The sequence below is a fragment of the Ranitomeya variabilis genome, chromosome 3 (genome assembly GCF_051348905.1).
Source record: "Ranitomeya variabilis isolate aRanVar5 chromosome 3, aRanVar5.hap1, whole genome shotgun sequence".
In the NCBI taxonomy this organism is placed as follows: Eukaryota; Metazoa; Chordata; class Amphibia; order Anura; family Dendrobatidae; genus Ranitomeya; species Ranitomeya variabilis.
The window spans coordinates 716,621,515-716,636,005 of record NC_135234.1 but is presented as its reverse complement, the minus strand read 5'-3'; the positions used below and the strand labels follow the sequence as shown (position 1 = coordinate 716,636,005).

The 14,491-nt window shown below is 40.6% G+C and overlaps 1 protein-coding gene across 3 annotated transcripts in view; it reads right to left on the bottom strand.

Moving 5' to 3' along the window:
* Positions 1 to 14,491, bottom strand: part of ATP8A2 (ATPase phospholipid transporting 8A2) — a 1,034,865-nt gene that overhangs the window by 455,608 nt on the left and 564,766 nt on the right. For all 3 annotated transcript variants that reach the window (XR_013224076.1, XM_077298312.1, XM_077298313.1), the window contains one exon: positions 11,784 to 11,967. Coding sequence is in view for 2 of the 3 variants with exons in the window: in XM_077298312.1 (XP_077154427.1) it covers positions 11,784 to 11,967 (184 nt within the window). In the remaining variant the exon portion in view is untranslated. The remainder of the gene's footprint in view (positions 1 to 11,783; positions 11,968 to 14,491) is intronic.

Below are 14,491 nucleotides of genomic sequence, written 5' to 3'. Positions count from 1 at the left end.
CATAGTTGCGGCAGGAAGCAAAGAAGAGGACGCCATCGTATGAAGATGGGAGGCACCGAACCGAAACGGGACCGCCTTTGGGTGAGTATAATCTAACTTGTTTTTCTTATTTTTCTTATCTTTCAGGTTACATCGGGGGCTTATCTACAGCATTATACAATGCTGTAGATAAGCCCCTGATGGCGGTGGCTGCAGCTTATAGGCCTAAAATGGGGTGACAGATTCCCTTTAAAAAAAAAAAAAAAACAGTTCGGTCCAGAAATATTTGGACAGTGATACAGGTTTGGCATTATAGCTGTTTACCAAAATATATTCAAGATACAGTTATAAAATGATTATGGGCTTATAGTGTAGATTCTTAACTTTAATTGCAGGGTATTCACATCCTAATTGGAGTAAGGGTTTAGGAATTACAGCTCTTTTTCAAGGGACCAAAGGTAATTGAACAGTTATCTAAAAACTCCTAAATGGGCTGCTGCCTCATTAATCCTTCATACTTTAAGCCATTAAAAGGTCTGCAGCTGATTCCAGGTGTGGTATTTGCATTTGGAAGCTCTTGCTGTGAACCCACAACATGTGGTCAAAGGAGCTCTCAATGGAAGAGAAACATTTCATCAATAGGCTAAAAAAAGAAGAAATTCCAGAGCAATAGCAGAAATGTTAGGAGTGGCCAAAACAACAGTTCGGTAAACTTTGCAAAAAAAGAGTGCACTGGTGAGCTTGGGGACTCAGAAGGGCCTGGACATATTGGAAAGACAACAGTGGTGGATGTTTGCTTGCAATTTAGTATGCCATTAACCTACTTCTCAACTGTACTTATAGTGATACTATTTAGTTAAACACAGTCTACCCGTTTATTTGAAATGCCAAGTCCACTGGCACTCTTCAACAAGCAAGCCTAAGGAAGAGTTTGTGAGCAAGCAGTGACCCAGCCATAGTATGATGAAAATGGCTGCCATTTACCCACCTCTGATAAGGGAAGCGGCACCGAGATTCTTTTTCAAGGGACCAAAGGTAATTGAACAATTATCCAAAAACTCCTAAATGGGCTCCTGCCTCATTAATCCTTCATTATTTAAGCCGTTAAAAGGTCTGGAGCTGATTCCAGGGGTGGCATTTGCATTTGGAAGCTCTTGCTGTGAACCCACAACATGTGGTCAAAGGAGCTCTCAATGGAAGAGAATCAGACCATCAATACGCTGAAAAAAAGAAGAAATTCCAGGGAAATAGCAGAGATGTTAGGAGTGGCCAAATCAACAGTTCGGTACACTTTGCAAAAAAAAAAAGTGTACTGGTGAGCTTGGGGACTCAGAAAAGCCTGGACTTCCAGGAAAGACAACAGTGGTGGACGATTGCAGAATCCTTTCCATGGTGAAAAAAGACCCATTCACAGTATTCACCCAAGTGAAGCACATTCTCCAGGAAATAGTTATTTCAGTATCTAAGTCTACCATCATAAAGAGAAGACTTCATGAGAGCTAATACAGATTGTTCACCACAAGGTGAAAACCGTTAATCAGCCTTAAAAATGAAAGGCTAGATTAGAATTTGCCAAAAACATTTAAAGAACCCAGCCCAGTTCTGGAAAAGCATTCTTTAGAGAGGTGAAACTAAGATCAACCTGTACCAGAATGATGGGGAGAAGTGTTCCAAAGCACAGAACATCCTCTGTAAAACATGGTGGAGGCAGTATGATGCGCTGGGTCATTAGTGTTTATTGATGATGTGACTGAAGACAAGCAGCTGGATGAATTCTGACGTGTACAAGCGGTACAAATGGACAATGACCCAAAACATACTGCAAAAGCAATCCAGGAGTTTTTATAAGGCAAAACAGTGGAATTTTCCGCAGTGTTGATCAACTCAACCCTATCAGACATGCATTTCACATACTTAAGATGAAACTTAAGGCAGAAAGACCAACAAACAAGCAACAACTGAACTCAGATGCAGTAAAGGCCTGGCAAAGTATCCCAAACCCAGCCAAATATTTCTGGACCTAAATGTACATCAACCTTCAAGGGAACCTGTCATATTCTGTTTAGCATGTTAACCATCCTCGGTGCGTTGTTAGTGATTAAACTTGGTACACAGGTACTTAACCCCTTCACCCCCAAGGGTGGTTTGCACGTTAATGACCGGGCCAATTTTTACAATTCTGACCACTGTCCCTTTATGAGGTTATAACTCTGGAACGCTTCAACGGATCTTGGCGATTCTGACATTGTTTTCTCGTGACATATTGTACTTCATGATAGTGGTAAAATTTCTTTGATATTACCTGCGTTTATTTGCAAAAAAAATGGAAATTTGGCGAAAATTTTGAAAATTTTGCAATTTTCCAACTTTGAATTTTTATGCCCTTAAATCACAGAGATATGTCACACAAAATACTTAATAAGTAACATTTCCCACATGTCTACTTTACATCAGCACAATTTTGGAACCAAAATTTTTTTTTGTTAGGGAGTTATAAGGGTTAAAAGTTGACCAGCAATTTCTCATTTTTACAACACCATTTTTTTTTAGGGACCACATCTCATTTGAAGTCATTTTGAGGGGTCTATATGATAGAAAATACCCAAGTGTGACACCATTCTAAAAACTGCACCCCTCAAGGTGCTCAAAACCATATTCAAGAAGTTTATTAACCCTTCTGGTGCTTCACAGGAATTTTTGGAATGTTTAAATAAAAATGAACATTTAACTTTTTTTCACAAAAAATTTACTTCAGCTCCAATTTGTTTTATTTTACCAAGGGTAACAGGAGAAAATGGACCACAAAAGTTGTTGTACAATTTTTCCTGAGTACGCCGATACCCCATATGTGGGGGTAAACCACTGTTTGGGCGCATGACAGAGCTCGGAAGCGAAGGAGCGCCATTTGACTTTTCAATGCAAAATTGACTGGAATTGAGATGGGACGCCATGTTGCGTTTGGGGAGCCCCTGATGTGCCTAAACATTGAAACCCCCCACAAGTGACATCATTTTGGAAAGTAGACCCCCTAAGGAACTTATCTAGAGGTGTGGTGAGCACTTTGACCCACCAAGTGCTTCACAGAAGTTTATAATGCAGAACCGTAAAAATAAAAAATCATATTTTTTCACAAAAATTATTTTTCACCCCCAATTTTTTATTTTCCCAAGGGTAAGAGAAGAAATTGGAACCCAAAAGTTGTTGTACAATTTGTCCTGAGTACGCTGATACCCCATATGTGGGGATAAACCACTGTTTGGGCGCATGGGAGACCTCGGAAGGGAAGGAGCGCCGTTTGACTTTTCAATGCAAAATTGACAGGAATTGAGATGGGACGTCATGTTGCGTTTGGAGAGCCCCTCATGTGCGTAAACATTGAAACCCCCCACAAGTGACACCATTTTGGAAAGTAGACCCCCTAAGGAACTTATCTAGAGGTGTGGTGAGCACTTTGACCCACCAAGTGCTTCACAGAAGTTTAGAATGCAGAACCGTAAAAATAAAAAATCATATTTTTTCACAAAAATTATCTTTTCACCCCCAATTTTATATTTTCCCAAGGGTAAGAGAAGAAATTGGACCCCAAAAGTTGTTGTACAATTTGTCCTGAGTACGCTGATACCCCATATGTGGGGGTAAACCACTGTTTGGGCGCATGGGAGAGCTCGGAAGGGAAGTAGCACCGTTTGACTTTTCAATGCAAAATTGACAGGAATTGAGATGGGACGCCATGTTGCGTTTGGAGAGCCACTGATGTGCCTAAACATTGAAACCCCCCACAAGTGACACCATTTTGGAAAGTAGACCCCCTAAGGAACTTATCTAGATGTGTTTTGAGCGCTTTGACCCACCAAGGGCTTCACAGAAGTTAATAATGCAGAGCCGTAAAAATAAAACAAAAATTTTTTCCCACAAAAATTATTTTTTTAGCCCCCAGTTTTGTATTTTCCCGAGGGTAGCAGGAGAAATTGGACCCCAAAATTTGTTGTCCAATTTGTCCTGAGTGCGCTGATACCCCATATGTGGGGGGGAACCACCGTTTGGACGCATGGAAGGGCTCGGAAGTGAAGGAGCGCCATTTGGAATGCAGACTTAGATGGAATGGTCTGCAGGCGTCACATTGCGCTTGCAGAGCCCCTAATGTACCTAAACAGTAGAAACCCCCCACAAGTGACACCATGTTGGAAAGTAGACCCCCTAAGGAACTTATCTAGATGTGTGGTGAGTGCTTTGACCCACCAAGGGCTTCACAGAAGTTTATAATGCAGAGCCGTAAAAATAAAACAAAAATTTTTTCCCACAAAAATTATTTTTCAGCCCCCAGTTTTGTATTTTCCCGAGGGTAACAGGAGAAATTGGACCCCAAAAGTTGTTGTCCAATTTGTCCTGAGTGCGCTGATACCCCATATGTGGGGGGAACCACCGTTTTGACGCATGGAAGGGCTCGGAAGTGAAGGAGCGCCATTTGGAATGCAGACTTAGATGGAATGGTCTGCAGGCGTCACATTGCGTTTGCAGAGCCCCTAATGTACCTAAACAGTAGAAACCCCCCACAAGTGACACCATGTTGGAAAGTAGACCCCCTAAGGAACTTTTCTAGATGTGTGGTGAGTGCTTTGACCCACCAAGGGCTTCACAGAAGTTTATAATGCAGAGCCGTAAAAATAAAACAAAAATTTTTTCCCACAAAAATTATTTTTCAGCCCCCAGTTTTGTATTTTCCCGAGGGTAACAGGAGAAATTGGACCCCAAAAGTTGTTGTCCAATTTGTCCTGAGTGCGCTGATACCCCATATGTGGGGGGAACCACTGTTTGGATGCATGGGAGGGCTCGGAAGGGAAGGAGCGCCATTTGGAATGCAGACTTAGATGGAATGGTCTGCAGGCGTCACATTGCGTTTGCAGAACCCCTAATGTACCTAAACAGTAGAAGCCCCGCACAAGTGACCCCATTTTGAAAACTAGACCCCCCAAGGAACTTATCTAGATGTGTTGTAAGAACTTTGAACCCCCAAGTGTTTCACTATAGTTTATAACGAAGAGCCGTGAAAATAAAAAATCTTTTTTTTCCCACAAAAATTATTTTTTAGCCCCCAGTTTTGTATTTTCCCAGGGGTAACAGGAGAAATTTGACCCCAAAGGTTGTTGTCCTATTTGTCCTGAGTACGCTGATACCCCATATGTTGGGGTAAACCCCTGTTTGGGCACACGGGAGAGCTCGGAAGGGAAGGAGCACTGTTTTACTTTTTCAACGCAGAATTGGCTGGAATTGAGATCGGACGCCATGTCGCGTTTGGAGAGCCCCTGATGTGCCGAAACAGTGGAAACCCCCCAATTATAACTGAAACCCTAATCCAAACACACCCCTAACCCTAATCCCAACAGTAACCCTAACCACACCTCTAACCCTGACACACCCCTAACCCTAATCCCAACCCTATTCCCAACTGTAAATGTAATCTAAACCCTAACCGTAACTTTAGCCCCAACCCTAACTGTAGCCTTAACCCTAGCCCCAACCCTAGCCCTAACCCTAACCCTAATGGGAAAATGGAAATAAATACATTTTTTTTATTTTTCCCTAACTAAGGGGGTGATGAAGGGGGGTTTGATTTACTTTTATAGCGAGTTTTTTAGCGGATTTTTATGATTGGCAGCCGTCACACACTGAAAGATGCTTTTTTTTGCAAAAAATATTTTTTGCGTTACCACATTTTGAGAGCTATAAATTTTCCATATTTTGGTCCACAGAGTCATGTGAGGTCTTGTTTTTTGCGGGACGAGTTGACGTTTTTATTGGTAACTTTTTGGGCACGTCACATTTTTTGATCGCTTTTTATTCCGATTTTTGTGAGGCAGAATGACCAAAAACCAGCTATTCATGAATTTCTTTTGGGAGAGGCGTTTATACTGTTCCGCGTTTGGTAAAATTGATAAAGCAGTTTTATTCTTCGGGTCAGTACGATTACAGCGATACTTCATTTATATTATTTTTTTATGTTTTGGCGCTTTTATACGATAAAAACTATTTTATGGAAAAAATAATTATTTTTGCATCGCTTTATTCTCAGGACTATAACTTTTTAATTTTTTTGCTGATCATGCTGTATTGCAGCTCGTTATTTGCGGGACAAGATGACGCTTTCAGCGGTACCATGGTTATTTATATCTGTCTTTTTGATCGCGTGTTATTCCACTTTTTGTTCGGCGGTATGATAATAAAGCGTTGTTTTTTGCCTCGTTTTTTTTTTCTTTTTCTTACGGTGTTTACTGAAGGGGTTAACTAGTGGGCCAGTTTTATAGGTCGGGTCGTTACGGACGCGGCGATACTAAATATGTGTACTTTTATTGTTTGTTTTTTTTTATTTAGATAAAGAAATGTATTTATGGGAATAATATATATATATTTTTTTCATTATTTTGGAATATTTTTTTTTATTTTTTTTTACACATTTGGAAAAAATTTTTTTTACTTTTTTACTTTGCCCCAGGGAGGGACAATACAGATCGGTGATCTGCCAGTTTGCATAGCACTCTGACAGATCACCGATCTGAGAGAAGTGCAGGCTGCTTCACAGTGCCTGCTCTGAGCAGGCTTCTGTGAAGCCACCTCCCTCCCTGCAGGACCCGGATCCGCGGCCATCTTGGATCCGGGTCTGGAGCAGGCAGGGAGGGAGGTAAGACCCTCGCAGCAACGCGATCACATCGCGTTGCTGTGGGGGGCTCAGGGAAGCCCGCAGGGAGCCCCCTCCCTGCGCGATGCTTCCCTGCACCGCCGGCACATCGCGATCATGTTTGATCGCGGTGTGCCGGGGGTTAATGTGCTGGGAGCGGTCCGTGACCGCTCCTGGCACATAGTGCCGGATGTCAGTTGCGATATGCAGCTGACACCCGGCCGCGATCGGCCGCGCTCCCCCCGTGAGCGCCGCCGATCGCGCTGGACGTACTATCCCGTCGGTGATCATACGGGCCCACCCCACCTCGACGGGATAGTACGTCCGATGTCAGAAAGGGGTTAAAAGTCTCTCCTTTTTTCAGTAAAGCTTCCACAAACTACTTAATCAGTCCAAGCTTAGTGTGGATTGGTGGCAGGAGAACTTTAGTTGGATCAACTAAACGTTCCGCAACTATGTTCTTGAGTCCAGGTTACGAAGATGTTCTTGTTGGCCAACTTTTTTGGCTTCAGTAATGAGTCCTATCTCGACTGTCCCATTCGCACAAAAAGCATGGCTACTTTGTATATCTTGCTGCCCAAAGACCAAAAGAGAGAATTTTCAGATCACCATATATTGACCATCCTTGATCCTCTTAGTTAAGTTTCTTAAGAATAAAATCTAAAATTCTCATAGCTTTCCTACAAGTGCATAGAATGTCCTACAGGCACTGAAGCATATGTGCTGCCATTGTGCGGTAGCACAGCTTTCAGACATTTTTGGTTGAATAAAGAGTATCCACTCGCTCACATTGTACTCAACGTTACATTTTCCATCAGTCCAGGAACAGGTAAATAATTTTATTCTGTTTTTTAAGTCATCACCATGATTTGTGGTTCCGTTCAGATTACAGGCACGCCAAAACGAAAGCTTTTTCTTCCCTTTAGACTAGTGTCATACTTTTTCTACAGTAGCAAAACACGCTATATGTGGAGCCCACAACTTGTCCCAATCACGTAGTTTCACACCAAATTACTCATAATACACTTTTCTAATGAAGTCCGTAATTGTCCTGCACTACAAAACAACTGAAAATGTAGAAAAGTTGTCTACCACAACCACTAAATACTGTAAGGAATGGTGGTAAGCACACCACACTCTTATGAACTCCGACTAAAAGAAAATCTCCTTTGCTTCCCATAGCAACCACTCACAGTGCACCTTTCATTTGTCATGCTGCTGAGGTAAAATTAAAGATATGCTATGACTGGATGCTATGGACACCACCGCACTGTTTGGAAGCTGGGTTAAGAAAATTGTCTCTGCACACAGCAGCCAATCACAACAAAGCATTCATTAATTTCTAACCATTCTAATGACCCCAAAATGGTCCACCAAAGGTCAGGCAAAGTGGTCAAAGTATGGTGGGAGAAAAAGCCTATGGAGTCAGTGTTTGTGTGTTTACCGAGTTCAGGGATTGAAAGTATATAAAAACCATCTCTTACTTTTCAAACAATTTTACCCTTGCAGACCAGTGTAATTAAAAAAGCAAAAGTATAGTAAAACTGTAAGAAACTAAATACTCTTCATTACAATTATTCTACCATTTTGCTGCTGCAGAGTGTTTGTAAGTCCATTATATAGCCCAATCTTCCCCAAGTCCGGTCCTCAAGAGCCACCAACAGGTCACGTTTTCAGGATTTCCTTAGTATTGCCCAGGTGATAAATGCATCACGTGGACAGGCAAGAAATCCATCACCTGTGCAATACTAAGGAAATCCTCAAAACATGACCTGTTGGTGGCTCTTGAGGACCGGACTTGGGGAACACTGATATAGCCTAATGATCTGTAAAAAAGATGTATATCCATCAGAGCTGCTGCTCCTGATGGCAATCACTGCCCTCCCCTTGAAAGTGGTGGATGTTTGTACACAGATCGAGGGGAAAGTATCTAAAGTCTTATGGATAGCAGACAAAACAGGTTATAGATGAGGAGGAAAGCACATGGTGAGGAAATACCGTACATGCAGTTCTAGAACTGTACCGGTACATGAAATCAAGTGACCTTCAACCTATATTACTGGGAGAGACAACGCTAGAAAAGTCTGAACCTTAGATCAGGCTGCAAACTACATATCAGGGACTGACAGCCCCTCTGCCTTTGGATCGGAGACCCCGTGGCATGACGCGGGGTCCTGATCGCTGCCTGTCATGCGCAGCGATGATCAGGAAGTCTCTCAGATCAGTGTGCAGTATCTGCAGCGCTGACAGTTTCTATAGCATGCAGATGAAGCAGTGATCAGCCTGTAGTAAATGAGTATCCCATAGTGGGACAAAGTGTAAAAGTAAGAATGAATTTATTTTTTTTTTTTAATAATTGTAAAAATATTATTTTAAAAAATAATAAAAAAAATCTATATTTATTCCATCGATAAATAAATATTTGAATAAAAAAAAATCTAAACAATAAAAGTAGACATATTCAGTATCGCCACGTCCATAATGACCCGACCTATAAAACTGTCTCACTAGTTAACCCCTTTGGTGAACACCATTAAAAAAAAAAAAACAAGGCAAAAAAAATGCTTTGTCGTCATACCGCCGAACAAAAAGTGGAATAACACACGATCAAAAAGACAGATATAATTAAAAGTGTTACTGCAGAAAACGTCATCTTGTCCCGCAAAAAACGAGCCGCCATACAGCTCCATCACCAGAAAAATAAAAAGTTATAGCTCTCAGAATAAAGCAAAAATAATTATTTTTATATAAAATAGTTTTTATTGTATAAAAGTGCCAAAACAAAAAAATATATATATATAAATGAGGTATCGCTGTCATTGTACTAACCCGAAGAATAAACCTGCTTGATCAATTTTACCACACACGGAACAGTATAAACGCCCCACTCTCCCCCAAACGAAATTCATGAATTGATTGTTTTTGTTCATTCTGCCTCACAAAAATCGGAATATAAAGCGATCAAAAAATGTCATGTGCCCGAAATTGGTACCAATAAAAACGTCAACTCTTCCCGCAAAAAAACAATACCTCACATGACTTTGTGGGCCAAAATATGGAAATTTATAAACCTCAATATGTGGTGATGCAAAAACTATTTTTTGCAATAAAAAGCGTATTTTATTGTGTGACAGCTGACAAACATAAAAACCTGCTATAAATAGTAAAGCAAACCCCCCTTTATCACCCCCTTAGTTAGGGAAAAATAATACAATAAAATAAATGTATTTATTTCCATTTTTCCATTAGGGTTAGGGCTAAAGTTAATGTTAGGGTTGGAGCTAACATTAGGGTTAGGGTTGGGGCTAAAGTTAGGGTTAGGGCTAAAGTTAGGGTTAGAGTTGGAGCTAAAGTTAAGGTTAGGGCTGGGGCTAAAGTTAAGGTTATGGTTGGGATTAAGGTTAGGGATTAGGGGTGTGTTAGGGTTAGGTTTGTGGTAAGGGCTATGGTTGGTAATAGGGTTAGGGGTGTGTTGGGGTTAGGGTTGGAGTTAGAATTGGGTGGTTTCCACGGTTTAGGCACATCAGGGGCTCTCCATACATCACATCGCGTCGGATCTCAATTCCAGCCAATTCTGTGTTGAAAAAGTAAAACGGTGCTCCTTCCCTTCTGAGCTCTGCCATGCGCCTAAACAATGGTTCCCCCCCCACATATGGGGTATCAGCGTACTCAGGACAAATAGCACAATAACTTTTGGGGTCCAATTTCTACTGTTAGCCTTGGTAAAAAAAATTGTATCTGAAGTAATTTTTTTTGTGAAAAAAAGTTAAATGTTAATTTTTTTTTAAACATTCCAAAAATTCCAGTGAAACACCTGAAGGGTTAATAAACTTCTTGAATGTGGTTTTGCGCTCCTTGAGAAGTAGAGTTTTTAGAATGGTGTCACACTTGGGTATTTTCTATCATATAGACCCCTCAAAGTGACTTCAAATGAGATGTGGTCCCTAAAAAATAACGGTGTTGTAAAAATGAGAAATTGCTGGTCAACTTTTAACCCTTATAACTCCCTAACAAAAAAAGGTTTTAGTTCCAAAATTGTTCTGATGTAAAGTAGACATGTGGGAAATGTTACTTATTAAGTATTTTGTGTCACACATCTCTGTGATTTAAGGGCATAAAAATTAAAAGTTGGAAAATTGCAAAATTTTAACATTTTTTGCCAAATTTCCATTTTTTTCACAAATAAACGCAAGTCATAAGAAATAAATTTTACCAATATCATGAAGTACAATATGTCACGAGAAAACAATGTCAGAATCACCAGGATCCTTTGAGACGTTCCAGAGTTATAACCTCATAAAGGTACAGTGGTCAGAATTGTAAAAATTGGCCCGGTCATTAACGTGCAAACCACCCTTGGGGGTAAAGGGGTTAATATTTAATTAATCATAGTTAAATTTAATTTAATAATTTTAAGTATTATTTTATTTACATCTTTATTAACTAAAGGTGATTATTAACATATATAAGCATTTTTTATTATTTCAGAGTTGTCCATAGCCATTACATTGTCCAATTTTTGTTTGGGCCCATGAAAAATGACAGAGGATAGTCCTAATGTACATAAATTCAGCTAAAAAATACTTTTGTGATTTGATGGTCATTTTAAGTTATCTTGATAGAAACCTCCACAAATTAACAGTAATGCTGATGAAATCATTAGTTTAGTGAAAGTCACACAGTTACACTTGACCAACCCTGGGATGGGTGCGGTGTAAAATTAGATAATTTACAAAAAAACAAAACAGCTCTTCTGAACTTCTATGAACTTCAGGAGTCGTAAATCGCTTCAACAAAACCATGGAACATTGTCTAGGAAAGATATATATCATATTTAGGAAGGGAGTTTAGACAAAAGCTGTCCTGAGTGGCGCCTCTCCCTTGCTTCTCAAGGCTCACATCTGCTAATACCAAATGATATATCTTACAAACAATATAAGACAGTGTTCCACAGCCAGATTAAAAAATATAAACTACACAAGGGCATCCAAGGTGCTGGCTTTGGGGTTTTGGTGACGGCACAGTTGATATCCCCCAAATGATTTGTGTGGGATTCAGGAACTGCCTCATGATACATGTATCTGATACCTCTGTCAACAGTCTACAACAGCTGCTCGTCTGAGCTCCTGACCTGAGCTATGGAGTAATCGGAGGAGTTGGTTGCTTGCATGCCCTCGTTCCCACTGATCCCAACTCCGACGTGTGCGGTCTGGATCATTCCTACGTCGTTGGCACCATCTCCAATTGCCAGTGTGATGGCATTTACATGTTTCTTTACCATGTCTACAATTTCAGATTTCTGCAGCGGAGACACTCTGAAAAGCAGAAGCAAATATGTCAGTCAGCTACTGTGAAATTACAAAATATACATGTCTTTCTAATGTGACAGCTGTAAACCAGATTTAGACCTACCCAACCTAGAGTTCTCAGAAAGTGCTCCAGATCAATACCTAATACGTACTACGTTTTAAAAGCTCCTCTATGAAATCTTTGTATTCCGCGAGGTTTCCCTCGCTAACACTTTCCTTATAACAAGCATTCCATACTGTGCTATAATACAAGCGACTTCCAAAACTAACTCCATCCTGCACAGAAGTGTGAGATCCCATTTCAGGACCCTGACACAGCAAGCGATGGCGTTCTACAGTAATTCACCAGAAATCAGATGGGAAAGATTAGAATATTTTACATTCGCAACTCGAACTTGTTCCAGCAAGTTAATATGTATTATAATAGCGTAAGATGGTAGTATCCTAGACAAGAAGTATCCCATTTTTCTATACCAAATAAACAAAGTGCCCCCTTATAAATAAGAATGGCCGACAGCCATCTTTCCTGCATGAATTATAAACATTACTGATGAGCGAGTATGCTCGTTACTCGAGTTTCTCTGAGCACGCTCGGGTGGTCTTCAAGTATTTCAGCGTGCTCGGAGATTTAGTTTATGTTGACACAGCTGCATGATTTGTGGCTTCTAGACAGCCTGAATACATGTGGGGGTTGCCTGTTTGTTAGGAAATCCCCACATGTATTCAGGCTGTCTAGCAGCCTCAAATCATGCAGCTGCGTCCACATAAACTAAATTTCCAAGCACGCTGAAATACTTGAAGACCACCCGAGCATGCTCGGAGAAACTCGAGTAACGAGTATACTCGCTCATCACGATTAAACATGCTTGCTCAGATTATTCAGGTATGCATGTTTATTTAAAAATAATGATCCATGGTTTGGTTAAGTATGATGGGGCCCCCATCTGACTCTGATACCTGGACTCCAAATGACTCCTATCATAGCCACATTTATGAAAGGTAAATGTGCATATTCTTGGCCTAGTGACCACTTTAGACTTTAAAAGAGAGTAATATATGTGCAGGCTCGGACTGGTCCACAGGAGAGTAGAAGAATCCCCTGGTGGGCCACTGTGCAAGAGTGGGCCACCACCCTCTTATATGAGCAGTACTTGGCACTATACTGTATACTTGAATCACTATGTACAGATAAAGGCGGCATCTTATTCATTTACCAATCTATCCAGTATATTGTTGTATAAATCTGTGATTGAGGATAATGACATATTTGCATGTAGCTGAAAATTGGGGCACTGAAGTTGTGTACTAGTGGGCCCTCGGAATACCAGTCCCACACTGTACATTACACGACATCCAAGAGCCACCAAGACCATTGGAGAGGTCACCAAGGTGGCAAATAACCTAGGGCAATTTACCCTTGAGGAGAGGGGAGAAAATACTTATTTAGATGAGCCAACAGTCATGAACAAGCGGCAATCACCCCCAGAATGAGCAAATGCTTGTTTTTTAGGTGTTTGGATCATTCATGTCAGCATAAAAATCATTGCTGTTGCCAACAAAGGTAATATCCTGATCATATTAATGATAGTTATGTGCATATGTAATATGGGTCGGCCTATCGAAACAGGTCATTAAAAAGCAATATTGGCTTACTCGCAAACAACTGACAGTCAATTAGCGGCCTATTTCACTGCCAGGTACCTATAAATAATACTAGCATTCATTATTTATGAGTTAAAGCCCCCCAATGATCACAAGAATTGAGAGTCTGAAAGTAATGTTGCACAATATTGATTACTAGCTGAAGAGCCCCGCGTTGCCTGGGCATAGTAAATATCTGAGGTTAGTTATAGCTCCTCACTTCTCTTGTTTTCCCATCACGCCTCTCATTTTCCCCCTCACACCTCTCATTTTCCCCCTCACTCCTCTTATTTTCCCTCTCACTCCTCTCATTCCCCCCTCACTCCTCATTCCCCCCTAACACTTGTCATTTCGACCTCACATCTGTCATTTTCCGATCACGCCGCTATTTTCCCTCACTCCTCTCATTTTGCACTCACACCTTTTCATTTTCACCTCACACCTCTCATTTTCACCTCACACCTCTCATTTTCCCCTCAGTATATACATGTTTGTCATCTCCCTTATATATAGTACACACCTGTATGTCATCTCCTGTATATAGTATATACCTGTATGTCATCTCCCCTGTATATAGTATATACCTGTATGTCATCTCCCCTGTAAATAGTATATACCTGCTGTATGTCATCTCCTCCTGTATATTGTATATACCTGTCATCTCCTCCTGTATATAGTATATACCTGTATGTCATCTCCCCTGTAAATAGTATATACCTGCTGTATGTCATCTTCTCCTCTATATACCTGTCATCTCTTTTATATAGTATATACCTGTATGTCATCTCCTCCTGTATATAGTATATACGTGTGTCATCTCCTCCTGTATATAGTATATACCTGTATGTCATCTCCTCCTATATATAGTATATACCTGTATGTCCTCTCC